General features: G+C 49.4%; 10 protein-coding genes and 2 non-coding genes across 12 annotated transcripts; 8 read left to right on the top strand and 4 right to left on the bottom strand.

Annotated features, from left to right (window-relative positions):
* The first annotated feature begins 454 nt into the window (after positions 1-454).
* Positions 455-1,668, top strand: FVEG_09461 (hypothetical protein). Its single transcript, XM_018898444.1, has 2 exons — positions 455-768; positions 841-1,668. The coding sequence occupies exons 1-2, from the start codon at positions 516-518 to the stop codon at positions 1,548-1,550; spliced, it is 963 nt and encodes a 320-aa protein (XP_018756337.1). The 5' UTR covers positions 455-515; the 3' UTR covers positions 1,551-1,668.
* A 528-nt stretch (positions 1,669-2,196) lies between these two features.
* Positions 2,197-2,268, top strand: FVEG_16597. Its single transcript has one exon. It is a non-coding gene; the product is annotated as a tRNA-Thr (tRNA).
* An 87-nt stretch (positions 2,269-2,355) lies between these two features.
* On the top strand, positions 2,356-2,427 carry FVEG_16598. The gene has a single exon. It is a non-coding gene; the product is annotated as a tRNA-Thr (tRNA).
* A 135-nt stretch (positions 2,428-2,562) lies between these two features.
* On the bottom strand, positions 2,563-5,124 carry FVEG_09462 (hypothetical protein). Its single transcript, XM_018898445.1, has 2 exons — positions 4,132-5,124; positions 2,563-3,789 (listed from the first exon to the last, which is right to left on the bottom strand). The coding sequence occupies exons 1-2, from the start codon at positions 4,969-4,971 to the stop codon at positions 2,767-2,769; spliced, it is 1,863 nt and encodes a 620-aa protein (XP_018756338.1). The 5' UTR covers positions 4,972-5,124; the 3' UTR covers positions 2,563-2,766.
* A 61-nt stretch (positions 5,125-5,185) lies between these two features.
* On the top strand, positions 5,186-6,409 carry FVEG_09463 (hypothetical protein). Its single transcript, XM_018898446.1, has one exon. It carries the CDS (start codon positions 5,306-5,308, stop codon positions 6,212-6,214), a length of 909 nt encoding a protein of 302 aa, XP_018756339.1. The 5' UTR covers positions 5,186-5,305; the 3' UTR covers positions 6,215-6,409.
* Positions 6,223-10,024, bottom strand: FVEG_09464 (ATP-binding cassette, subfamily G (WHITE), member 2). Its single transcript, XM_018898447.1, has 4 exons — positions 9,777-10,024; positions 9,603-9,715; positions 9,254-9,544; positions 6,223-9,203 (listed from the first exon to the last, which is right to left on the bottom strand). The coding sequence occupies exons 1-4, from the start codon at positions 9,929-9,931 to the stop codon at positions 6,529-6,531; spliced, it is 3,234 nt and encodes a 1,077-aa protein (XP_018756340.1). The 5' UTR covers positions 9,932-10,024; the 3' UTR covers positions 6,223-6,528.
* A 1,500-nt stretch (positions 10,025-11,524) lies between these two features.
* Positions 11,525-12,879, top strand: FVEG_09465 (hypothetical protein). The gene is made up of 2 exons (XM_018898448.1): positions 11,525-12,045; positions 12,096-12,879. The coding sequence occupies exons 1-2, from the start codon at positions 11,566-11,568 to the stop codon at positions 12,807-12,809; spliced, it is 1,194 nt and encodes a 397-aa protein (XP_018756341.1). The 5' UTR covers positions 11,525-11,565; the 3' UTR covers positions 12,810-12,879.
* An 812-nt stretch (positions 12,880-13,691) lies between these two features.
* Positions 13,692-16,308, top strand: FVEG_09466 (hypothetical protein). The gene is made up of 2 exons (XM_018898449.1): positions 13,692-14,676; positions 14,728-16,308. The coding sequence occupies exons 1-2, from the start codon at positions 14,364-14,366 to the stop codon at positions 15,897-15,899; spliced, it is 1,485 nt and encodes a 494-aa protein (XP_018756342.1). The 5' UTR covers positions 13,692-14,363; the 3' UTR covers positions 15,900-16,308.
* A 72-nt stretch (positions 16,309-16,380) lies between these two features.
* On the top strand, positions 16,381-19,518 carry FVEG_09467 (elongation factor G, mitochondrial). The gene is made up of 4 exons (XM_018898450.1): positions 16,381-16,723; positions 16,783-16,894; positions 16,950-18,976; positions 19,027-19,518. Exons 1-4 carry the CDS (start codon positions 16,440-16,442, stop codon positions 19,079-19,081), a joined length of 2,478 nt encoding a protein of 825 aa, XP_018756343.1. The 5' UTR covers positions 16,381-16,439; the 3' UTR covers positions 19,082-19,518.
* On the bottom strand, positions 19,095-21,027 carry FVEG_09468 (homoisocitrate dehydrogenase). The gene is made up of 2 exons (XM_018898451.1): positions 20,580-21,027; positions 19,095-20,523 (listed from the first exon to the last, which is right to left on the bottom strand). The coding sequence occupies exons 1-2, from the start codon at positions 20,602-20,604 to the stop codon at positions 19,478-19,480; spliced, it is 1,071 nt and encodes a 356-aa protein (XP_018756344.1). The 5' UTR covers positions 20,605-21,027; the 3' UTR covers positions 19,095-19,477.
* Positions 21,028-22,186: 1,159 nt separating this feature from the next.
* On the top strand, positions 22,187-25,322 carry FVEG_09469 (hypothetical protein). Its single transcript, XM_018898452.1, has 2 exons — positions 22,187-22,721; positions 22,979-25,322. Exons 1-2 carry the CDS (start codon positions 22,622-22,624, stop codon positions 25,039-25,041), a joined length of 2,163 nt encoding a protein of 720 aa, XP_018756345.1. The 5' UTR covers positions 22,187-22,621; the 3' UTR covers positions 25,042-25,322.
* Positions 25,215-26,180, bottom strand: FVEG_09470 (30S ribosomal protein S8). The gene is made up of 2 exons (XM_018898453.1): positions 26,044-26,180; positions 25,215-25,964 (listed from the first exon to the last, which is right to left on the bottom strand). Exon 2 carries the CDS (start codon positions 25,883-25,885, stop codon positions 25,385-25,387), a length of 501 nt encoding a protein of 166 aa, XP_018756346.1. The 5' UTR covers positions 25,886-25,964; positions 26,044-26,180; the 3' UTR covers positions 25,215-25,384.
* Between the last annotated feature and the right edge of the window lie 40 nt (positions 26,181-26,220).

Raw genomic sequence — 26,220 nt, 5'->3', positions numbered from 1 at the left:
AATTCATCAATCCCAGTACAATGGTACAAGCGAGTGTTTTGGGCAATGTGAACATAGAGAAACGAGGAAGTAACTCTCAATTTATTCAATGAACACGGTTCCGAGGCACATATGAACACCCGAAGCGCAAATAAAGCTATCCAAGCTATCCAAGCCTTCTTAAATCTAAAAGCTCCTATGGCTCAGCTCATCATGGGTATCTTTGTGCTTCTGAGAACTTCAACTTATGTACGATTCGATACATGGTGTGTCAAATCACTGGAGTATAGACGACACAAAACTCATTTATGTTACCATGATTAGATTGGTCACCAAGCTAAAGCTTTCTTCGATATCAAAACAAAGTGAGACTTCACGCTGCCAATTGTGGCCATCGCCAGTCGGATTTTCCGTTTCCGGATACTCCGCTTCGTCAACGTCTGCTCCCTCTGAATCCTTTACATCTCCCTGTATTGGTCACTGAGGTCTAAACCTGTCTTGTGCGTCTCTGAGCAGTAAATATTTGATCAAAAGCAATGGATATCTCCCCCGATGAAGCCTCAAGAGCGGCTGACGCTGCGAACATCATCTCGGAATTTGTTGCTCACGAGCAAGTCCGCACTCTGTCAGATCTGCAACCGGCCCTCTTCAGCTTTTCGGCGACCAAGAAGCAGCTGGATGTCAATAAAATTCCAAGTTCTGTGGCGGTAGTTGTTTTGTGCGGCTCTGCAATTTTATCCATTGTAGATACTGTCGTATCATCAGTGACGAGATTGGTAGAAGCAACGAGTAGGTTTCAATGGCGGGGACAGAGAAGATGAACATTGTCGATCAAGCAAACGACTAATTCTGCCCTATCAGGTGAACCGATTGTTTTGGTCATCACCGGTGGCATCGGGCATTCAACCCAATTGCTATATGATGCTATAGCTCGACATCCCAAGTACAATAGCATTATTAGCCAAGTTCAGGGACAACCAGAGGCTCGGGTCTTCCAGACCATTGTCGAGCAATTCTTCCACCTCGAGGTTGAAAAGGGCTGCCTCACAACCGTCGGCAAGCACCCAACACAAAAGCTCACTATTTTGGTTGAGGATGCCTCGACAAATTGTGCACTAAATGCTGTGTACACAAGAAAGGTGTTAGACCAGCATGGATACACGTCACCATGTTCTATTGTCGTCGCTCAAGACCCAACCATGTGTCGGCGTACGGTTGCTGCGTTTGAGCAAGTCTACTCTGATAAGATGGATGATACTCCTGTGTTTGCCGGCTGGCCAACCTTCGTGCCCAGGGTGGCGGCTCAAGGCTCTAGAGCTCAGAACCAAGCGGGCGGCCTCACTTCTTACTTGCGGTATGACATTGCTGAGTTTGACAAGAACCAAAATGATGGTCTTTGGAGTATGGGACGACTGATGTCTCTACTTGTCGGCGAAATTCCACGAATGAGAGACAATGAGAATGGATACGGGCCACGAGGCAAAGGCTCCATCGTCCATGTTGATATACCGCAAGACGTCGAGGATGCATGGATTATACTCGGAGACACACTTGGCCAGAAGATGCGGTAGCGAAGAGCAGGCATAGGTGGAGTGAGGTTGATCAAATACATATATACCAGGAAATTGCCTTGGCTGGTTTCGCATGCCCAGGCTTGAACCAACACCGTTATGTCATGCTATACTGTGCCTTAAGATGCCTGTTTCAACTGAAACAACTCTCAACGTCAATTTCAAACGAGAAAGAATACTATTCGAATCTTCATCATTGCCTTGCTTCTGTTCCTCGAAGGGGAGGGTTTGTCTTTACACCACTTAGTAGTACATATTTGGAGCCTCGAAGATAGATATGGTGACGGGTACATGCATAGAGCATCGCTGACACGATTCGCAACGGCAGGACCGCAAAGATGGTATATACGAGAGGTTTTCAATATCATCAATTGGCTTAATGTATTTGTTACTCTGTTTACAGTACAGCACAGGAGCAACATTACACAGACATTCATAGTTAAGAGCGACTAATACATCAGGTTTCTTCGAGAGATTGATTTTAATTCGTCTCCTAGTCTATAAAGTGTAGTGATATGATATCTTGGTCAGTGAGATCACCGTAGTTGTTATGAGAGAGGCCGGCCAGACGTCAGTGAGGGTGAGAGGCATTCTGAGGCACGCCGGCTCGACATCTACAGTCTTTCGAATGCGCTGATTAGTAATTGCCCTTGTAGCTCAGTGGTAGAGCGTTGCACTTGTAATGCAAAGGTCCATAGTTCAATCCTGTGCGGGGGCAATCCTTTTGATCCTTTTGCCAGAATTATAAACTCCCCCCTGCATGCGGCGTCTTGTAATCCAATTCTTGACTTCCTTTTAGCAAGACGCCTTTATAGCTCAGTGGTAGAGCGTTGCACTTGTAATGCAAAGGTCCATAGTTCAATCCTGTGTGGAGGCAATCTTTTTGCTTCCTTGGTCTTTTCGATGCCTTGTATCTTGATTTACATGTTATTGAACATTAGTTTGCTAAATGAGATATGTTAGTTCAGTCTTAAAACAAGTAGCACGTTAAGAGACTTATAGTAAGAGCTACAAAGACATAGCTTAGCGGCGTTGGAGATAAAGGCAACGGCCATTCTGCTTATCTCAGTTGAGATAGATGTCATGGCACTGCAAGACCGATTTTCAAGGTATGGAAGTATTAACGTGGGTATCATTAAGGGTTTAGTTGAGGGTGCGCGAGCAAGTACCTCGAATGAAGATAAAGACTATGATAATTTGATCAACTCCAGGCCGATCATGTCCTCCTTTTCTTGTTTGGAGGACCGCCTTTCGTCTTCTTTCCTTTACTCTGCTTAGCTGCAGATGCAGGTGCCTCTTCCTCTTGTTCTTCATCCGCTGCTTCAGAGCCACCGATAGATATCACATCATCGTCGGCGCTATCGCCATCACTATCTTCACCGTCCACAGTAGCACCAAACGAAGGCTTTCTTGATCGTGCTTCCTCAGTGTCACTACCGAAACCTTCAAACTCTGATTCTTCGTCGGAACCATCAGGGCTCTCCTGCTCGGCCTTCTCCGCGGCTTCAGCCTCTCGTTGAAGCTGGGCTTCGGCAGAAGCATCTTCATCTTCAACAGTCTCTTCCTGCTTTCGCTTTCGAGGCATCTCTCCAAGTCTACCTTCACGGTTTCCAACCTTGCCGTCCGCCTCACCCTCAGTTTTGGGCGCAGGTGTGAACCATGGAATCTTGCCTCGCATGAAATCGTTGAGAATCATCTTCGCTACACCATCCAAGTCAGGCTCACCTCCACGGAGAAGTCGTCCAGCCTTGCGGGCCAGAAGCTCAAGAAACTCTGTAGAGTTTGTCCATCCCTTGAGCTCGTATGTCTTCTCCATGTGGTGCTGCTTGACCCGGTTCAGCAGAGGCTGGATATACTGTTCAGGGTGCTCAACCTTCTCCACACGCACGACACCTCGAAGGACCAAGTCGGTAGGTGAATCAGTGCTTGACGGAGGAACAATTCCAGGACAGTCTATTAGGTAAATCCGCTTCATCAGGCTGACATATTGCCAGACCTTAGTCTCTCCTGGGATAGGAGCGACAGTGCAGACCTTCTTCTTGAGGAGAGTGTTGATGATGGAGGACTTTCCAGTGTTGGGTCCACCAATCAGTCCAACAGAGATTTGTTTTCGATCAGAATGGAGGGAGGAGAATTGTCGAAGTAACTGAATGAGAGAACCCTTTCCGAAAGAGTTCGTAATGCTAGCGTGGAAAGCAAGAGTAGGGTACTCTTTAGAGAGACTTCGAACCCATCCAGCCTACATCGAATTAGTATTCGAACAAAGTTATAACGATAAGGAACATGATGAAAGGCGGTAAGATGTTTGTGTCATCACTAAGAAGTATACAATCGATGCCCCGTGAATGGTTAATGGCATAGGCAGACTTCAACTCAATCGGACACTTGGCCTGACTCATGATGGTAACCAAAACGGCACACATCAGCCGAACAACAAGACGTTGACGACAGTCGAGACTGGCGGTTATTCTCCCAATGTTATAACAGACAGGTCCCATGGTACATAAAGGGACAAATCCTGACAAAGAACATTGGGGTATTGGAGGAGGGAGATGAAAATATGGAGAAAGAAAAGACTTACTGCTACACTGGTAGGGACCAGGTCACATTTGTTCAGAACAAAGATCAAGTGCTTGTGGGGAGCTTCTTCCTTGAGATACTTCTCAACGCTGAGACATCTTGTTCCAACAGGGTCTCGAGCATCGAGAACGTGGATGACCACATCTGAGGAATCGATGACCTTGTAAAGCTCGTTCCAGATTCGTTTGCTCTGACCCTTATCGAAAACAGGCTCAATCGACATAGTAAGAGGCTTATCAGTGTCTCCGAGAGTCTCCGGATCACCAGATGTTCCGCTGAGAAGCTTCTGTTGTTCCAGCCTCTCACGATAGGTATCCATGCTCTTCTCGGTGTCACCAGCAAGGTCATCCAGGCTGCTAACACCGAGCTTAACTCGCTTGCGTTGCGCCTTGGGACCGAACACCTCAGCGAAGGGAGAGGTCTCGACGGTCATCTTGGCCTTGTGCTGCTTGATACCGTTCTCGGTGTCCTTTCCATCTCTGATAAGGCTCATGGGCAGCTTGTTTGACTTGAGAAGAACTTGGTAGGGGTCGCGGGCCTTCTCATCCATAGCCTCACGAAAGGCATTGAGGGTATCTTGGGAGACAACTCGGGTGTTGGTAAACCACTTGCGGTTCGGCTCGATGCGGGCGTTAGGAACGTCGCGCGACTGAAAGGAGGCAGCTTTAACAATCTTTCCCTCAGCGTTTCTCTGCGCCTTGCCCTCCTTGTACATGTTAAGGTGCTTGACCTTCTTCGCATCGCGATAGAAGTTCTCTCCCTTAGTTCTAACATTGTTGAGACCATCGCCACCTTTACCCTGGCGCTCACGCCGGGTGGCCTCCTTCTTTCCAGTACCCATGGCGAAAAAATTGGCGGAAGTTGGTCGAGGATACTGGCGACGAAGAAAGACAAAGAGAGGGAAGAGGATGAACAATCCAGAAATTTATTCCTCCAGAACTTTTTTTTTCTTAGTAGGATAAAAGCCCCACTAACTTCCTGCGGTGGTTGGTGGTGGTGCGTAAAATGCCAGGGGTCTCACACGCGGAACCAAATAATCCGCAAATTTGATCCGACGTCGATTTTCTCAGGCTGGCATTGATCCTGCAGAAGCCGATTTGACGACGGGGGTACGGCGTCAATTACGATCTAACTCGAGTTCCTCAGTAATCAACCTGGCCGAGGCTCTTCTTGGAATGTCTTTTAGCATCACAGCTTCATGCCCGAGGGCGACTGCTCGTCAGTTCCTCGTGGCCTCAAGAGCCTTTTCCACTTCGGCTCATGCTCTCGAACAAGTTCCTCCCGAGTCTCCCTCATATATCCGCTTGCCTACACCACCCCAGTCCGAAGAGAAAAAGCTCCCCCGGGTCAGAGGCCACCTCCCCGTACCTCGAGAGATCTTCCCTCGTATGGAGGGTGACCGCAAGATTCGAGCCGATTATATCAAGCAAACCGTTCCTAAGCCGGCCCACAAACAAAAACCCAAGAACGAGACGCAAGAATGGAAGCAAGCAATGGCCAACTCCCGTCGGCAGAACCTGGAAACTGGTTTGAAGGAACTTTGGGTACGAAGGAACCGTCGTGACGCTGCTCAGAACGAGCGCGTGAGCCACAAGTTTCTCGAGAACCACCGGGCTGTTAAAGCCCCAGAGCGAGAGGACGATCGCCTTACCCGAAGCACAGTGCTGAAGGCAGTTTTGGACACCAAGACATACCCTGACCCTGGACGCTTCGCTCGTGCCAAAGAAAGCCGCGTCAAAGTCAAGGCTATTGAGGAAGCTAAGCGCGAGGCTCGCCGCGATGCGTTGATGGAGCTCTACATCAATGCCTCCAACTTTATTGTCAACGAGAGTGAGCTCAAGGAAGAGATTGAGACCATATTTGCCGAAGACTTCTTCCACAAGCAAGGCTTCGACATCGGCCGATATGGTTCAGCCCAGAACACATGGGACGTCTGGGGCAAGCCAACATCGATTGGCAACATGTTGGAAACCACAACAGGAGTATCAACCAAGATTATGGACTTTTACGAAACCGAGTACGACCGCTCCGTCAAGCGACAGAAGAGAATTGCGGAGGAGTTCACTGGTGGAAAGATGGAATAGATCATGCCTTTGAGCTTGTAAAAATAACTTGTACTCATGTATCACTGTAACTATGACAAATATCACGTCTTCGAGCGGCCTACCACGGACTCATATGTGCGTCCAAAATGTCCTTCAAAATGCGATTCTACATATATTGTGAGACTTGGTACAATAACCCATGAAAGAACAAGAACGAGCCCCCATTCAACCAAACGCCCAGTATGACTCGTATGCCTGACACATCCTGTGTATATTATCACCGCAAGCAATGGCACTTGCATCGTTCCTTTAACTCTGAGGCCTCATACAGTGGCCAATCCCTCTATGCTGATTTATCGTCTTTCGACGAGCAAGAAATGCATAGCAGCATAAGACAATACGATAAAGACGGCAGCAAAAATCCCCAAATTCCTGATGTCAGGCCACATGGCATTATTGTTGAATCCAAAGGAGCTAAGGATGGCTGCACCAGGCACAGTGATATCCAGTCCGTACTTGCTGTCCACGAGGGTAAGCTGAAGAACCTCGTTGACAATAAGCGACTCGAAGCCGTAGTGGAAGATCGACAGGGTCTGGAGCCAAAGAGCACCCTTAGGAGTGGCATCGTGGTTCAGGAGGAAGCCAGCGAAAAGAAGACTAAAAAGCATGACCAAGCTGCCGATCAAGTTCGCGACTCCGCCATCCTTGCAAACAATTCCAATAAAGAGACAAACAGCCGCAGCAGCCATGTTGAAGAGTACCAGCACCAATATAAAGTTGAAGAAGTGCGTTGAGTCTGCCACCAAGCCGGTCATAGGATAGATTATGGAACCCATGAGGATGGGAGGAACGATTCGAAGAGGGATTATGTCGAACAGCACCTTGGCCGCAAAATAAGTGGCTGGCGCATAGTAACCGTTGGCACGTTCGCGAACAAAAAGAAGTCGTTCGGTGGCGAATACGTTTAGACTTGTGAGTGTGCTGAAACCGAACAAAGCGAGCAGGAAGAAGAAGAGACCGAGCCGGTTCTGGAAGCCAGGGATGTCGTCCGTGAGACCATAGAAGAGATATCCTGAAAAAACAGCGAGCACGATGGCGATAGCGAAATGGGTAAGCATCAACATCGGGTTTCGATACAAGTTCTTCCAAGTCCTCTGAGACAGAATGATGAACTGACGCAAGTAGCCAACTCGGGCATAGCCCTTTCCAACAGCACTGACATGAACATTGGGTCCCTCAACAGTGTAACCATTTGCGTTGGCGCCATTGGCATCTTGTGCGATCTGGATGGCACGCTGGATCTCATCATGTGTTGATGAAGCGATTTCCGAGTGGATGAATGCACGTGTCATAATGTCGAGGTCCGTGCCAGTGGCTGCTGCTGGAGGCAAGTCATGAGGGTCGTCAAGGAGGGTTGCGGGAGTAGAGTCGACAGGGTTTTGATGAAGGCGATAGGCCCCATTGTCCTCACCTCCAGCATCTGAGGAGGCTGCTGTGTCAACCGTCTTTCTGCGTGTGAAGAGCTCGCGATCCTGGCGGACCTTGACCGAGTCTCTACGCCGATTCTGAGGTCGGCTCGAGCTGGCGTCATCGTCTCCCGAAGTAGTGCCTGATATGCTTGCCACAGATTTGATAGCACGGGTGCTGCTTGGCCCAACACTGTTATTGTCAAGGCCGACAGTACCGTTATCAACGGATTGAGTACTGCCAGCATGCATGGTGAGGTCAACAAGATAATCAGCAATATTGAAACCAGGGGGGCATTCGTAGCCGATTTCGTCGAAATAGCTTTGACATTGGTTGAAAGGACCCGAGTAAACGGTACGGCCTTGTGCTAGCAGCACGAGTCTGTCAAAGAGTGCCACAATGTTGGATCGAGGTTGATGAATTGTGAAAATGACGGTTCGTTTGTATGTTTTCGCCAGAGTGACGAGACACTCAACCACATTGTACGCATTGTACGCATCAAGACCACTGGTCGGTTCATCGAGGAACAGAATCGAAGGGCTGGTGACCAGTTCGCAAGCAATTCCTACACGTCGCTTCTCACCGCCCGAGATACCACGCCCCTTGCCCTCCTCAGAACCAATCAGGGAATCACGAATGTGATGAATACCGAGTTCCTTTTCGACCTCAACCACACGTTGTTCTTTGGCAGCACGGCCCATGTCGCGAGGAAGTCGAAGTAGAGCACTGTTGAGAATGGTCTCATGAACGGTAAGGGTAGGGAGCATGGTGTCCTCCTGATCAACAAACCCAACAACATTCTTGTAATCATTATCGTTGACCTTCTCGCCGTTGACGTAAAAGTTGCCATGAACTTGCCCACGCTTGTTCTTTCGTGCGAGAATATCGAGGAATGTTGTCTTTCCTGCTCCAGACGCACCCATAATGGCGGTGACCTCTCCAGGCTTGCAGATACCACGGATTCCAGTAAGAATCTGTTTACCATTTAAAGTATACGCAACATCGTCAAAGTAGAGGGAAGCGGGTTTGTGGTCGGTCATCAGTTTCGTACTCTCGTCATCCGAGTCCTCCAAACGGATGGCTCCGTAGCTTAACTTACGTCTCGACAGATACCATGTCAAGATAATTACAGCAACCAAGAAGAGAGAGCAGCCCGCAATCACGCCAGCAATAAGAGGTGTGTTGATCTTCTTGACAGGACGCTTATATCCTGGGACCTCTGTCTCGTAGAGACATTCGCCAGCGTGGCAGCTAAGAAGAATGCTAGAGTCACCGATTAGGGCTAGAATCAAGGCATCCATCTCGGGTTCTCTGAAAGCACAGTCGTGAGTACCGCCATGCTTCTGGGTGCATTCGAATCGTCCTGGGCCTTGGATAGATTGGTCAAGGAAGTCTGTGAGATCGATAGATCCATCTTTTCCGCAAAGCATACGATCGGGAATACAGCTGCAGCTGATCTTGTTGCATTTGTAGGAAGTTGTGTTCTTCTCTTCCTCCCAAGCGGCGCTCGAGTCGCATTCGGAGAGATGGCAGTAGAAAGATTCGATGGCATCTACCCAAACTTCGCATCAAGGTTAGCAGCGTGCGCGAATGAGGAAGGTGTGAACAAACATTGGAAATCACAAGTCTGGTCCTCTTGTTTACACGTGAACGTGACTTCTGGGCGCTGCTTGCCGAGTAAAGACGTGATCTTCTCGTTGGTGACATCGCAGATCTGATAGTTGTGGTTCACAACCTCACCATTCTGGTAACAGACACCGCCTTCGCCGGTTTCCATGAGCGCATTGCAGGCTTTATTGTCGGTACAGACATTGCAATTGATGCCAGTCCAGCCCTCGTCGCAATCGCATGATGCGCCAGATCGCATTGGGCGATCCTTTCCCTTGGGAAGTGAGCCGCACACTAATGGAGAAAGTCAGTCAAAGTTTATCTGATGATAACGGGGGGGGGGAGGTCGCACGTGGCTCGAGGCAGTCATCACCGCCAAATCCCTCAGGACAGGCGCATTTTCCGTTGAACTCATTACAGCCAGCATATTGAGCACACGTGTGTGCAGGAAGGAGACAATTGAAACTATAGATATATCAGTATGAGAAATCCAACTTCGTGGGGATTCGGAATCGCATTGACGCACCAAGGAGGACAGCCATCTGGGCGATCACCCATGAGAGCTAGTTGTGCCCGTAGTTGATCGGCCTGCGAGTAAGTTGAGTTCTGGGAAGCCATGGCCAGACCAGGCCAGAGGGCCAGAGAACCCAATAGGAGGCTCCTCAGAGAAGAAGGAGCCATAACTGCAGCGATGGGAACACGATGCAGTCTGGTGATAGAACAATGTTGATGTTGGGAGGCTGGTTTGTTGATCAACCGATGCTTATGAGCGCGACCGGGATAAGCTGTTTCACCGAAGAGTGGCGCCCCGCGTTCCATTTAGGCAGGTACTGGAGACGTGCAGCTGGCCTAAGGGTAAATTGTGAGTGGCTGTGGTAGCCACTAAATATGGGTCTCATGACTCGATAGAGCTATCAGGTCATCGAAAACAGCGTGCGGAGGGCATGACAACTATGAACTTCACTTCTTGAGCCGGAATCGGCCAATGGAAAGAATCGTCCTGCCCACGTATCCAATCTCCCTGATGGCCAGCCTTCTATGCACGTATGGAACAAAAATAGGCACAGTTGTCATGAGGGTATTTCATGCGCTGACACGCATTTGCGTTTCAGAGATAGATCTGACGTCACTAACTTGAGCTGATGATAAGTCTAACTCTCTTGTTGATCTTCAGTTGTCATGACTGTACATTAGTAAATATCCATGATTCACCATCTAACAGACCAGAGCCGAAAACGCGAACGTATTATCTACTGCTTACTATTAGTCGAAGATATTATGCTAATAAAAATTCCAGCTTATGATGCTTAGCACGTCTTGTGATTATCTACCCCCTCAATGAAACTCGCTACCCTATGCTTCTTCTTTTTCATACGCTATTTTTATTCTAACTCGTCCTGGTTTATAGACTAGATACCGTACAGCGGCAGAAGCATTAACATTCCTATCCCGTGTCATATATCACAGTTATTATGCATATAGTATTGCAATACTATGCCAGGTCGCAAAAATGCTCTTCCACCTTGGACGGTATTGATGACATGTCACGAATATCCATGCCGACACAGTTACATCGATATGGCCATGTAACATGCAGTGTTCGATTGAGCTAACTATAAATAAATATTAACCAATAGTTGAGTTGAAACATGAAATGTCATAGCGAATATCGAACTGTCTCATGACACCCTACAAACCACAACCTATGATAATGGCCGCCTGGAAACGCTATCCTCGGATACTTTCGACATGTAAACCTTCTAACTAACTTAGATCGAGAGATTTGAAGATCCTGCACTAGGATCATACGGTGGCCTACAATGATACTTTACCTGGAGTCCAAATGTGAATGATACCGTGATACGGTCGAAGCTACTTTGAGGTTTTATTAGTGGTACTATCCCCAGATTTAACCCCTGTCGTTCTCGATCAAGCTTTGCGGGGAAGCTCTCAAGCAGCTTATCATCATAACCGGCAACCACTGCCACCACCTCATAATCACACAATAGACTCGACGAGGTATTCATAGACCCATATGACAGTGGTTCAAGACCCATTGCCCTGCCGTATTAGTGAATTCATAGTTAATTGCCCAACTTGACAAGGTAAAAGGCGTTTATGACGTTGAATGGCGCTTCGAGACAGAAGGGCGCGTGAATGTGGGGCTTTGTCAGGTCCACCAACCTTGAGTTCAGCATTGAATCAGTTCAGATGAAGTATGTACTATTTAAAGGGCCGATACCGCCATCGATAATTACCTTGTTACAAGAATCGGAATCGCCAGTCATAGGAATCTGACCACATCTAAGGCTAAAATGGTTCGAATTGCACCTTTCGCTGTTGAACAATGGATGGACGAGTATGAGACAACTCCTGGGGTCCTGAACGTTGCTGAGACGTGTGCTGCGTCTGTATCGATTGACGACTTGGTCGGCATGTGCAAAGACCCCAAAGCACAAGGTCCTATTGATACAAGCCTCAAACTTACATACGGCCCTATCCCCGGTTCCAACGCATTAAGAGAGAGGATAGCTGCCCAATGCAGCACTGAAGACACAAAACTTGTTGCAGAAGATATCGTTGTTACACAAGGCGCGATCGGTGCCAACTTCCTGGCCCTGTATAGCCTCATTGGGCCAAATGATCACGTAATTTGCGTTTATCCGACATACCAGCAGCTATATGAGGTTCCGCGAAGCATCGGAGCTGAAGTCTCATTATGGAAGCTGAAGGAAGAAGAGAGCTTCGTTCCCAACGTGGATGAGCTGATGAACCTCATCCGAAAGAACACGAAGGTGAACATTTTCAAGCGGCACAAAGAAATGGTTACTTACTGTGGTGCTAGATGATCATCATAAACAATCCGAACAATCCTACCGGTGCACCTATCCATAACAGTGAACTGGGGCGCATTGCTCAAATAGCAAAGGAGAAAGACATCATCCTGTTCTCTGACGAAGTCTATCGCCCACTCTTCCATGGCGGGGCCTCTGGCCAAATTGACATACCGAAGTCTGCTACGACCTTGGGTTATAAAAGAACGCTCACGACGGGATCCATGTCCAAAGGATATGCTCTGGCTGGGATTCGGGTCGGCTGGATTACAAGCAAGGACACGTCCATCATCTCAGCCATCATGGCCGCGCGAGACTACACCACAATCAGCGTTTCCCAGATCGATGACCAGGTCGCGAGATACGCCTTATCGCCAGCAGTTCTCCCTTCTTTAGTTGATCGCAACTTGACCCTGGCAAGGAACAATGCGAAACTGGTCAAAGAGTTTGTCGGACGCTATCAGGCCATATGTTCCTGGGTAGAGCCCACGGCCGGGACGACAGCATTTGTTCGTTTCATCAAGAATGGCCAACCCATAAATGATGTTGACTTCTGCTTGGACCTGCTAAGCAAGAACAACGTCCTGTTCGTGGCAGGTTCGAAATGCTTTGGGAATGACGAGGACTTTAAGGGATATATAAGAATGGGGTATGTTTGTGAGACACATGTACTAGTCGAGGGTTTGAAGCGATTAGGTGCTTACATAAACGCAAACTTACTATAGTTATAGACCTAGGTTGGCGGCCCAGAGGTAACACAATTGCTTCCACTGAATCTGGCATTTGGTTTATATCAAGCTGCATCAGATAAAGTGAACCCGAGTTGCACGGATCAGCGGCATTCACAACTCAACTCGGCCAAGGCGTCGTCGTCAGCTGGTAGGTAGTGTTCAACGGGTTGTGCAAATACTCGCACGGCAACACGGAAAGTGGGAGAATGCAAGTGTTGATTGCTACACGACAGGAGACAAGGGTCAAATCCAACGATTTTGGCTGACAGATCGACCATTTTGTTTTTCAGAATGTTAATTGATCTACCAGGTACAGTCTCCAAACCTGCACTCTAATTCGATAGCGATGATGATCGCTTCTTGGCAGCTCTTCTTGGCCTGTGAGCATGTACAAATCTCGTATTACCAAGAGTTTCGAGTTTCGATGTGTGGTAATTTTCAAGTCGGTAATTACAACACGCCGTGATAGCCGTACCTTTCTACAAGAAGCAAGGTGTAAAGTCAAAATGATCGGTAACTTTGACAAGTGAAATAGTTAGGAGAGTAGATTTCGACGCTGGCGGGTGTTCTTTCTTAGCTTCCGATCGTACCTGTGGAACTTGAACTGACAAAATAATTGATTAGCACCGGGCTTCGTAAGCCTCAAACAACTAAATAACTAGTACCCGCCCACCTAGCGCATCATCCCACGGATCCTTGGATTTGCAGCTGAGGGGTGACAGAAAACGCGAGACAGAAACGGCCACTACAACAAGCCCATTGCGTCTTATGTTTTGTTTCTGCCCATCATCCCAGTCTAGAGAGACGATGACGACTCACCCTTTTTAGCGCAAGGGTCGACGAGCCATCTTGGCGCCACAGCGTGCACGCACTCAAGTCAAGAGGCAAGTTCCCGAGTTGGTAATAGTTTTGCTAGTGATCCAAGTGGGAAAGTCCCGAGTCTGGTCTGGTGTGCTCGTCGTTTGTTACCAAGCTTGCGTGGCCCCCCCGTGCCGTTTCTTCCACTTCATCCATCATCTCCTGTCAATCGACAATCTTTCGCTCATTGTTAACCCTGATTCGTCACTTCGTTTTCCTTTCCACCCTTGTTCTTTTTATATTCTCCAGAATTCCCCTCTTTCATCAGTTGCATTTACATACATACATACAGTTGCAGCAGCTGTCCTAGGCTCCACCACATCTGTCCTATCTTTGGGTCTTTTACCCTGCGTTTCTCGCGACATCCTGTTGTGTTCAATGTCCTAGTGCAACCAACCTAACTTATTAGTTGGCTGTTAAGCGCTTTGCACTACTTACTTCGCCCTTGAAACAAATTGATACCTATCAATTCAAACCAACTCAACTTACGTCTCATATCCTTACTCTCTCTGTCTCTCTCCCCTACCTATTCATACACAAAAGGCATTTGCCATTTTACAGTATTCTTACATCTCAGTTGGTTGGCCCCGTGCCTATTCACCTTATGGAGGAGGGTGGCGTTACTCCGTTCGACGCCATTCCTGAACTCATCCCCTCCTGGCTCTTGCCTACCTCTCCCTCGTGGCTGCAATGAAGTCGTCCCTTGTGGGTGCTTCGCTGGTTTCGACATTGGGCCTCGTGCAAGCCCAAACCATCCAGTGGAACATTGAGGGTCGTCATCCTCAACCACATTTGGCCCGTCGCGCCAAAACGACATATGAAGAGGCCATAAGTAATGACAGATCTGAAGGAGGCTACTTTACAGAGGTCACGATCGGCAGTCCGCCTCAGAACGTTACCCTTCAGCTCGATACCGGGAGTAGCGATGTATGGGTTCCCTGGAACTACGCAGATATCTGCGAGGACGACAAGAATGGAAAAAATGGTTGCCCTCTTGGAAGCTGTAAGATGGCACCCCGACAAGTGCTAGGCTTCATTACTGACAATTTAACAGTTGACCCTGATAAGTCCAAGACATTCAAACATGTCGCGCCTGGAATGTTCGGCATCACCTTTGTAGATGACAGTTATGTCAAGGGCGATTATTTTGAAGATCACTTCGATTTGGACGGCGCTGTCATCAACAATCTGACGATGGGACTGGCTATCAAGACTAACATTTCATATGGCTTGATTGGTGTTGGTTACGCCAAGAACGAGGCATCGGGCAGCACCACGGATGTCATTTATCCCAACCTCCCTGTTGCGATGTACCAAGCAGGCTATATCAACACCATCGCCTACAGTGTGTGGCTCAATGACCTAGACGCCAAGGCCGGCAGTATTCTATTCGGAGGGGTTGACACAGCAAAGTACGTGGGCGATATGCACCGAATCGACATTCAAAAGTTAGATGGCCATTACTACCACTTCGTTGTGGCCTTGACCTCACTGGTCGCCACTAGCTCCAGCGGCAGCGATGTCCTTACCTCCGATAGTTTCCCCATTCAGGCCGTTCTCGATTCCGGAACCACGTTGAGCTACCTTCCCCAAGATCTGGCCCATGAGATCTGGGAAGAAGTTGGTGCTGTGTGGTCGCCATACTATGGAGTAGCTGTTCTACCATGTGCTTACGGCAGGAACCAAGGGAATTTCACATTTGGATTTGCAGGCCCTGAAGGTCCTAGCATCAGTGTAGGGATGGACGAGCTCGTTCTTACCATGACCAGCGATGCGGCCAATATGCCATCCTTTGAATCCGGCGCGTACAAGGGCGAAAACATATGTACCTTTGGTATACAAAACGACACCAACGATCTGTATTTGCTTGGCAACACCTTTCTTCGATCCGCCTATGTCGTCTATGACCTGGTAAATAACGAAGTTGGAATTGCTGCCACTGATTTCAATTCGACGAAAAGCAAACGAGTCCCATTTAAGAGCTATGGGGCTACCATCCCATCCGCAACGGCAGCAAGTAATCAGCACAGAGCAACCGAGAAACCAACAGTCCCAGGTCATAACTTTACTGCTGCTGAAGGATTTCAAGAATCGGACTCAAATGGAAATGATGACGAGGACAACGCGGGATCATTGCTTGTCCCTGGGGCAACACCTTTGGCGCTGGCCGTTACCACTATGAGCTTCATGCTTGCAGGCGGAGGGATTTTCTCGAGCATTTTTTGATGATGCCGTCTTCAGGAGTTTTGGCTGCATTGCATAAGACATCTGCTTCAGAGGCTAACAGGTTCATGACACTGGCGTTGAACAAGGGTTGCATTGACATGGGCTGATTTTGGCGTTTAACGGCCGGACGGAGCCGTCGGTAATGAGGATACAAAAAGGGCGCAATGGGTGATGAGACTACACAAGTGATACCAGTAAAAGAATGGCATAAAGAGCCTAAAAGGATACTTATAAATGAAAGTGTTAATGATGCATACATATGCCGAGAAAAATCCCGAGGTCTCAACAGACTGGCGGCAGTTTTGTACGCCGGCAGCTCTCAGATGGGACCTATATTTAATTCTCAACAACTCAAAGTATATCCTTGAATAGCTTTTGAAGAATATGTTGCGTTCAAGTGATTTGATCTCAGAACGTTCGGACGTTGCCTCGTTCCATTCCTGTCGAGGCATGGAGGCGTTCGGTTGAGGCGCCCACACTCAGGTTACAGTGCCATTAATGGCGGGAATTAAGCGCTGAGCGAATCAGAACTGCGTCCACATGTGGCGCTGCACCTCCATCCTGCTAATCCCGACACCAAAGAAAAAAGTTTCCAATGGAGCGTCGATCATTGGCAACCCTCTCCTCAACTTCTTTACTGAAGTCCAAGATTGCAAGATGAGGGCAACATGGGCTGCCAGATGGCTCAATTGCCGTCTGCTCCTCGGCACCCAGCAGTCAAGCTGTGGTAGCCATTCTTTTACTATATCAGCTGCCGCTCCCGCGTGGGAGAGTCGACGAGCCTTCAGTCAGACCAAGCGTAGCTGCAGTGCGGCGCAAGAAGCGTGAGTTCTCGATTGCCCCCCCTTTTGCTTGCTGAACACAATGCTAATACCATAGATAGTCTCAAGAAAGCTCAGGAAGATGCTGCCAGTTTGACACCCGAGTATGTCGCCGCCAACATGTCCACTGAGGAGGCCAAGCGCCTGTCTCGTGTGCGCAACATCGGTATCGCTGTATGATCAACGACCGTCACCATTTCACCCCCTTCTGCTAACAAGAACGAAACAGGCCCATATCGACAGTGGAAAGACAACAGTCAGTGAACGAGTCCTGTTCTACACCGGCCGAATCAATTCGATCCACGAAGTTCGAGGAAAGGATTCCGTCGGCGCCAAGATGGACTCCATGGAACTCGAAAGGGAAAAAGGCATCACTATTCAGTCTGCGGCTACTTTCGCCGACTGGAAAAAATTGGAAAACGGCAAAGAGGAAACCTACCACTTTAACCTGATTGATACACCTGGCCATATTGATTTCACAATCGAAGTCGAGCGAGCACTGAGAGTCCTTGACGGTGCTGTCATGATTCTGTGCGCTGTTTCTGGCGTCCAGTCTCAGACCATCACCGTCGACCGTCAAATGAAACGTTACAATGTCCCCCGAATCTCTTTCGTCAACAAGATGGATCGCATGGGTGCCAACCCCTGGAAGGCAGTCGAGCAGATCAACACGAAGCTCAAGATTCCTGCCGCCGCTATTCAGATTCCTATTGGTGCCGAAGACGAGTTCTTGGGCGTTGTCGATCTCATCAACCTGCAGGCTATGTACTTCGAGGGTCCCCGTGGTACCAAGGTTCGCGTTACCGACCAGATTCCCGGTCCTCTCCAGGAATTCGCCAAGGAGAAGCGCCAGGCTCTGATCGAGAAGCTTGCTGATGTCGACGACGAAATTGCCGAACTGTACCTTGAGGAGCAGGAACCTACCAACCTTCAGATCAAGGCCGCTATCCGGCGTGCTACTATCGCCCGAACTTTCACTCCTGTCATGATGGGTTCTGCTCTTGCCGACAAGGGTGTTCAGCCTATGCTCGACGCTGTTTGCGATTACCTGCCCAACCCTTCTGAAATTGAGAACACTGGTCTGGACAAGTCCCAGGGCGAGAAGACTGTTAAGCTGGTTCCCTATGACTCTCTTCCCTTTGTCGGTCTTGCCTTCAAGCTCGAGGAGAACAACTATGGTCAACTCACCTACATCCGCGTCTACCAGGGCAAGCTGAGCAAGGGTACCTACCTGTTCAACTCTCGAACTGACAAGAAGGTCCGAATTCCCCGTATCGTCCGTATGCACTCCAACGAAATGGAGGATGTCTCCGAGGTTGGCGCCGGTGAAATTTGCGCCGTTTTTGGCGTCGACTGTGCCTCCGGTGACACCTTCACTGACGGAGGTCTTCCCTACACCATGTCTTCTATGTTCGTTCCTGATGCTGTCATGTCTCTTTCCATCAAGCCCAAGCGAACCGGTGATGCCGACAACTTCAGTAAGGCCATGAACCGATTCCAGCGTGAGGATCCCACTTTCCGTGTCCACGTTGACGCTGAGAGTGAGGAGACTATCATTTCTGGTATGGGTGAACTGCACCTTGAGGTCTATGTGGAACGTCTCCGACGCGAGTACAAGACTGAGTGTGTCACTGGCCAGCCCCGTGTCGCCTACCGAGAGACAATCGCACGACGAGCCGACTATGACTACCTTCTGAAGCGACAGAGTGGTGGTCCTGGTGATTTCGCCCGTGTTGCTGGATGGATTGAGCCCAACGACAAGCCTGATGAGAACCATTATGAGAGCCAGGTCGTTGGTGGTCACATTCCCGACAAGTTCCTCTCTGCCTGTGCCAAGGGTTTCGATGTTGTCTGTGAGAAGGGTCCTCTCCTGGGCCACAAGGTCATCGGCGCCAAGATGGTTGTTAACGATGGTGCTACTCACGTTACCGATTCTTCCGATTATGCTTTCAACTTGGCCACCCAGATGGCTTTCAAGAAGGCTTTCTCCGATGCTGGTGGTCAGGTTCTCGAGCCCCTCATGAAGACCACTATCACTGCCCCCAACGAGTTCCAGGGTAACATTCTTATGCTTATGAACAAGCGTAATGCCACAATCCACGATACCGATATTGGTAGTGAGGATTTCACACTCATCTGTGACTGTAGTCTGAACGCCATGTTTGGCTTCAGCTCTCAGCTTCGTGCTGCCACTCAGGGTAAGGGCGAGTTCAGCATGGAGTTTAGCCACTACGCCCCGGCTCCTCCTCATCTTCAGTAAGTATTTCTTCAAAATTGCGAAAGAGTAAGCACTAACAACTTTATAGAAAGGAACTGGTCGCCAAATATCAGGCTGAGCTTGAGGCTAAGCGAACCAAATAAGCTAGTAACTGGAGCTGAAGATGTATCGTGGCCCAGCACATCAGTAATATGATGGTCTAAGCGTAGACAATGTTGTCTATGCTATTGTATAACACACACGAATGGGTGCACGACCTTGTAATATAACGCCATACGAAATGACTCCTTGGTACAGGCTTGGAAGTCAACGATACACAAATGAACTGTAGAAGCTGGATAGGGGCACCTCTTCTGACGGAGGTATTTAGAAAAGATGGATGGAAAATGTCATACCATATACAATCCTCTCCATGTATTTAAAACAAACGAGTCTTGGCGTGCATTTCCAAGCTGTATCCAAAGACTACCTGCATCGTTACATGTTCATGCATCATGAGATATCTGATCTAGCTACCGAATTTTGATATTTCATATATTTTACATTCGTCGGAGAATGTCAGCGACAACCTCCTCGGTAGTGGCCTTACCACCCAAGTCGGGGCTCAGGAGCTTGCCCTCCTCCAGGTTACCATCAACAGCAGCGTAGATCTTAGCAGCAGCCTCCTCCTCGTTGAGGAACTCAAGCATCAGGGCAGTGGATCGGAGGGTAGCAATGGGGTTGGCGATGTTCTGGCCCTGAATATCGGGAGCACTGCCGTGGCAAGGCTCACCAATGGCGAAGTTTGCACCAACATTGGCACTGGGGACGAGACCCAAGCTGCCGACAAGAGCAGCAGCGCCGTCGGAGAGAATGTCACCGTATAGGTTAGGAGCGACAATGACGTCGTAGTCCTCGGGCTGACGGAAGAGCTTGTAAACCATAGAGTCGACAATCTGCTCCTCAACGGCAACAGATGAGAACTTGGGATCGGCAAGGGCCTTCTTGCAGGTAGCGCGGAAGAGACCGTCGGTCTGGGACAGGACGTTGGACTTGTGGGTGATGGTGACAAGGGGAGACTTGTGAATGCTAGAGGCACCAGCATCACGGATCTTCTGACGACGCAGAGCAATGTCACCAGCCATGGTAGCAATGCGGAACGAAGCCTTCTCGGAAATGCGCTTAATAGCCTCGGCCACCTTACCCTCGGGGGTCTCATGGGTCTGCTCCTGCTTGACGTACAGATCCTCAGTGTTCTCACGGACAATAACCATGTCGATAGGCTTAGCAGCGGTCATGACAGTCTTGACGGGACGGACGTTGGCGTAGAGGTCGAGCTTCTTTCGCAGAGCGACAATGGGCGATGAGTAACCCTTGACAGCCTGTGTAGGCGAGCTCACAGCTCCAAAAAGCGCACCATCACACTCGTTTCTTAGAACCTCGACAGTCTTGTCGGGGAGCGCAGCGCCGGTCTGCTCAAAGGTCTCGAAGCCAGCCTTGAGGTCGACGAAGTCGAACTTGAGGCCGAGAGATGCGGGAAGAGCTTCGAGAATGCGGCGGCCGGCGGGGATGACCTCCTTGCCGATACCATCACCGGGGATGAGGCCTGAAATTCAACATATTAGCTAGATATTGGACCGAGTTGGCGGTGTCGTGCTGTACCGATTCTGAGGGTGCGGAAAGACATGATGGGCACAATTGGAGTTGAGAAGAAGTTCAAGTTCTTTTGTCCGAGAATCGGAACGGGTAAGAAATGTGGTATGGATTTTTGGTATCGGGTAAAAAGTGGCCAGGCCGATGGCGCCAAGCATACAAAGTTTATGTTAACTGCACTTTTGAATTGGAATTCACAAGATATAAATGCTGTTCATTTTATAAGACGTTTTCCATACCATGTTTCTTGATAACATCTCTATTAAGTGTATTAATCTGTCTGAGAAACCTCTGTGTATCTTAATCTTGCCTGGAAACATTTATCGTTGGCCGATACTCGGCTCAAAACTGATGTCAATAAAAAATCACGCCAACAACGAGATTGGTCTACTTCAAGTTCCCATATACCACGTGAGCGCATCATCCGTGATCCAACAAAAGAGTCCTTGGATGTTAATGGTCCACTGGATAGGTAATTATGGTTTACCTGGAACAAGAGCTTCGATCGGAGGATGTGGGGAGGGAATAATGAGACATAGCAGACCCCACACAAGCTCATGCGTTTCCAATATCACCACCCACCTTTAAAGGTTCAAAGCGTCGGGTCCATTGAGAAGATTAAGTTGTACGGATGTTATTGGATGAGCCTGGAGGACACCTCAGTCGCAGGGGAGCCGAAGGAATAACTTCAGAGCCGAGACAACATGGGAGAAGCGGAGGGCATGGGATGGGATGAGATGAATTAAGATAAAATAAAATAAGAATAGTTAAGGGGTAATTATATGAATTAATGAACGAATGATGTGGTACGTATTCGCAGTCAGACTGCTAACATTAGGTTGCGGCCAGTCCGTCCCATGTTGAGGTTGATTTTGTGTTTCATTTCGACTGACTTGAGCCATTCGTCATTGTATTCGACTTCAATTTCTACACCTCTTCAATGGAGCATTCGCCGGTGTTTGACTGTCAATGCTGCATAGCAATCCTCCATCGAACGTGGCAGTCCAGGAATAGCTGCCTAGCTACTAATCATAATAGCTCCTTGTTGTTTCATGTTCTCAGGTGCCTTTGAGGGCCCGAGTACCTGTCGAGGAGACTTGTTGGCATGATAGTTGATGAGATTTTACAGTCGCTGTGCCGGCAATCACGGTGAACTCTCATCATGATGGTAATTTACTTTGTCCCTGGCTAAGCCTGATGTGAACGAGATCCATCCAGTGCCTCATTTCGACTGGATCCTTGTCTGAGCACCGCCCATACCTGGCTCCATCCAATCCAGTCTATTGCCTTGTTAGTCAATGTCACCGAGCAACTGGCTTGCTGCCAGAGTAACTTGGGATTCTAGATATGAAAATTCGGGAGGCAGCGCTTCTTTGATGACTCAAGATAACGTCTAGTTGCTGTGCGAGGGCTGGTTGGCGTTTCATGTGGAATGATTTGGCTGGTTACCGAGCTTCAGGACTTGTTTCTACACCATCTCGATACTGTAGTACATGACTGATGTTGAAGAGTTACCTTGTGGTCTGTCCAGCTCTTGTACCGTCCTGTGATCTTAGCCCCTATTATTCTGCAACTGCCCAACGTACCAGAAGCCATTCTCTGCGGGTTGCCAGTCCCTCCACCATCCGCCTCCACCTACCGAAGCAATTTAGCCCCATGAGATACATCCACAGGAAAGTATTCATCCAGCGCTGAAACGCCTCCTGGAATACCTCACTAGGCCAGCTACAGCAGGTACCCCTTGTTTGACGGCTCGCCCCTCAATCCACTAACGGCCTGTGCCTGACCTGAGGAGCCCCGTCGTATCTGTCTGATGTACCTCAAGGAGCTAGGTGCCCTGCCTCCTGTGCGACTGGACGCCGCTCATAACCAGCCAGACATCACCTCGTCCCATCTTGTCCTTATCCTAATCCCCATCCATTCACAACACGCGCTCAACTCTAGACCTCGCTGAAACTGTACATAACGAACATCACGAAAAGACCTCGAGGTCGCTAGACCGAACTTGCATATTATCCAGATCGCCTCGTACCTGAGAGCCCTCAGCAACAATGAGTCAGGTCAAGAACCTCCGCGCCATGTTCGAGAACAAGGGCGACACGAGCCCGCCCGACAGAGGCCGATCATCTGGCGCTTCTACTCCCGTCCAAGGTACGAACGATACTCTCGCGACATGATCTCAAGAATGAGCGCGTATTTCCTGGCTGGTGGGATACACTTTAAGAGCTATTGCGAGATGCAACTTTTAAGTTAGGAAAGCCGTTGAAAAGCTTGCTCCAATTGTACCTGCCCTGGACTCGCGCCCACACTAGCTCTCATCGTCATTCTTTCATACCTACCGTGTCCTTCCCGCCCATCCTCCTCTCCCTTCAACCCCTTGCTGATCAAAACCTGTTTCTTCTCCACAGGCTCAGGCACAGGCAATAGCGGAACCGAATCACCTGTCCGGCCACTGTCAAAAGTCAGAACAAGCTTTGTTGCCATTGAGAAAGACGGAAGGATAGGTCTTAGGAGAGACCCCAGCCACGAATCCAGTGTATCACGCCGTCGATTAAGCATGGACACCGATGCGGAATCCGTTTCCACTATCCCGGACAAGCCATCCGCTTCGCTTGAAGATGCGCCACGCGCGAGCAAGCCCTTCTTCCAAGAAGCAATCCCAGAGTCGCCCCGTCACCAAACTGATCCCCCAAAGACACCCACGGAGCAGATGGGAGCTGTCAGCGACGGGCCAAGTGTCAACCCCGACAAGAAGGTAGACGCGGAGGAACCGTCACCTTCATTGCTACCAGCAGAGCCCGCCACGGCAGAGCCTGTTGCAGCTTCGCCGAAGAAAGAAAACAAGCCCCCAGCAGCTTCTGCAAGTGCCAATGGCAAAACCAAGGCTGAAAACACGAAAGAAGCAAAGTTGCCAAAGGAGACAGCTCCCGCAGCAACTGCAAAGGCCAGCGCCTCCAAGAAAACAACCACCACTCGACCCAGCACTATCTCCACGAAAGCTCCGAACACCAAGCCTCCAGCAAAGTCTCCTTCTGCAACGAGGCCAACAGCAAGCGCCACACACAAGCCTGAGCCCAAACCAGCTCCTAAGGCTGCTCCAGCACCAAAGAAGGAGACAAAACCAGCACCAAGGACCACGCCAACAGCTACACGACCTTCAGCGACAAACACAACCAAGAACCCTCAGCCATTGAAGCCTACCCCCAGCGATGCTCCCTTTGTGAAACCAAAGCCCAAGTCTCCCACAAAGCCTGTGCACCTACCCGCTTCTCTCATGGCCCCAACTGCATCCTCCGGTGCCAAGACAGGCCGTCAGGTTCAACCTTCGGCCAGCTCACAGAATCTCAGCGTCCCTGCTCGTCCAGCCAGCCGGGCGAGTGCAACAGGAGCTGGCGTCAGTACTGGCAAAACCGTCAAGCGTCAACCTTCGAACGTTGGCCGCTCACGGCCAAGCCTTGGTCCTCCTCCCAAGAAGACCTCTGATCCTGCTCACCCCAAGAAAGAAGCACCAGTGGATGAGAGCTTTTTGGCCCGCATGATGCGGCCAACACAAGCTTCCGCTCAAAAGACTTCCGAGAAGGTGCCTACGACACCGCCTAAGAAGACAGCAAAGCGACCAACATCTTCAGGAGCCGATGCCACCCGCCGTGAGAGCAGTATGAAAACTCCGGGAAGCGCCAAGAAACCCGCCAGGAAGGCAGCTGAATCCAAGTCGGTGACTAGTTCAGTCGCCTCAGACGAGACCTCCAAGGTTGAGCCCGTGGTTGAAGAAAAAGCACTCGAGCCAACTAAGAGAGAAAGTCCGGAGGTGCCAGAGATCCAGACCGAGGTACCCCAGATGAACAATGCTCCCGAGGATTTGAAAAAGCCTGAACCAGGGCCCGTTGTGAAGGAAGCTCATGTTGAAGTTGAGGACCCCGTTCCAGGGGAACCCCAGGCCGAGTTTACCCCCGAGGAATTGAGCAACAAGGAGCGGGAGAAGAAGGAAGACGTTCGCCCTATCACCCCTGAGACGCCGAAGGAGGTGAAACCTGTTGATCTACTCGAAACCTCCGCTACTGAGCAACCCATTGCCTCTCCCAGGGAGACTCCTGCTGATGAGTCCGAGGAGCCCAGAGAGCAGGAGCCCACAACTGAATTTAAGAAGCCACTGGAGGATGACGATATCGTTCCCCTAGTGGACGAGGGCTCTACCCAACCCCCTGTTGTCGTCGAGGAGACAAACAAGGCATCAACCACTGATCCCAAACCAGAGACCACCGAAGAGGTGATTCCCTTGTTGGAGAAGGACGTCGAGTCTACCGAGACGGAGACTACAGAGAATAAGCACAACGAGATTGACACCATAAAGAAGAATGATGCCAAGGAAAACGAGAAGACCGCTGAGGATGTTGAAGAGAAGGATACCACTGGGGAGAAGGTTGACGAGGAGAAGAAGGAAGACCAGGAGAGCGTTACCAAGGTTGAATAAACTTGGGATAGATTGTGAGAGATATAAGATTGCTGATTTGTTAGCCATGGAGGAAGGGATGTACTTTTTGAGCCGCTGTATAGATACCTGTTTTAAGCGAAGGCGAATGGTGATTTTATCGCATACTTATTGTAAAACGAGCATCTGAAAACAAGATTGCAAGATAACAAAAAAATATGTAATGCGCAAGGCAGTTTCTCATTCTGAGATTGATTTTTGATACACAAACCGTCCTTATGGGACTTAATCTAGTTGTACAATACAAGCTTCCCTATTTATCGTATCATGAAAGCACACATTCTCCTCCCACTACCCAAGCAATCTCCCCTCCAGATATCCATACTTATGAAACCCGGCATACTAGCAGACCACCCTGTTTTCTCGCGAGTGCCTCCCTCACTTCCAGCATACCCTTCGACGTCGACACAAACATGCACTCGCCAAGATTTAACCCCGGCACAACACCACCATCCACCTTCGTAGGAAACCCTCTCGCCAATCTAGCCAGCTCCGCAATATTGGCCGTCATAAGACGCTTCGGCGTGCTAATAGCGTTGGCCTTTCCGAGGACGGGTTTACCGTCCCAGTACTTAAGACCGAGCCACAGGCGCATCGTGGCTACGTTGGCGTTTGTCACTTGCACTGGAGGCTCAGAAACCATCTGCTCGAGCGTTGGAGGATGAGGACCAGAGCGATAGATTGCCGAGAAGAAGCCTGATCGGTGAAGAGCGAGGGCGAGTTGAAGGTTGTATTTGCAATTCTTGACGGATGTTATACCCAGGCGGGCTTTCGAGGCGTTTTGGAGATGCGAACACATGTTCGCGATGTTGGTGACTGAGGGCATGATGGGCGGTCTAGAGAGTGAATGGTGTCAATTTGAGCGAGGCTGAATTTCGTCGTCCCGGTGGAATCGTCTTTTGGTTCTACGTTAGAGGCTCTGTTAACATTTGTTTCCCCTGCAGCTCCTGTCACGGCGTTTGGATGTGGAATTGTCGCACTCACCTCTAGGAGAAAGCTATACTGGGTCTTCGAATTCAAAAGACCTTTTGAACGAGATGAAATCTCCCACCTTCAATCTTCGAGGATTCAGAGCGAGGAAATGCGGCCAATATCTCGATATCAACGAGACTCTCCATAGAGGGTTGTTGACCCGGGCCAAAAATTCAGAAGTTCGAAGAA

Source organism: Fusarium verticillioides, chromosome 1 (assembly GCF_000149555.1).
Source record: "Fusarium verticillioides 7600 chromosome 1, whole genome shotgun sequence".
Classification (NCBI taxonomy): Eukaryota; Fungi; Ascomycota; class Sordariomycetes; order Hypocreales; family Nectriaceae; genus Fusarium; species Fusarium verticillioides.
Note: the sequence above shows the minus strand (reverse complement) of the source record. Positions and strands in the feature narration are given on the sequence as shown.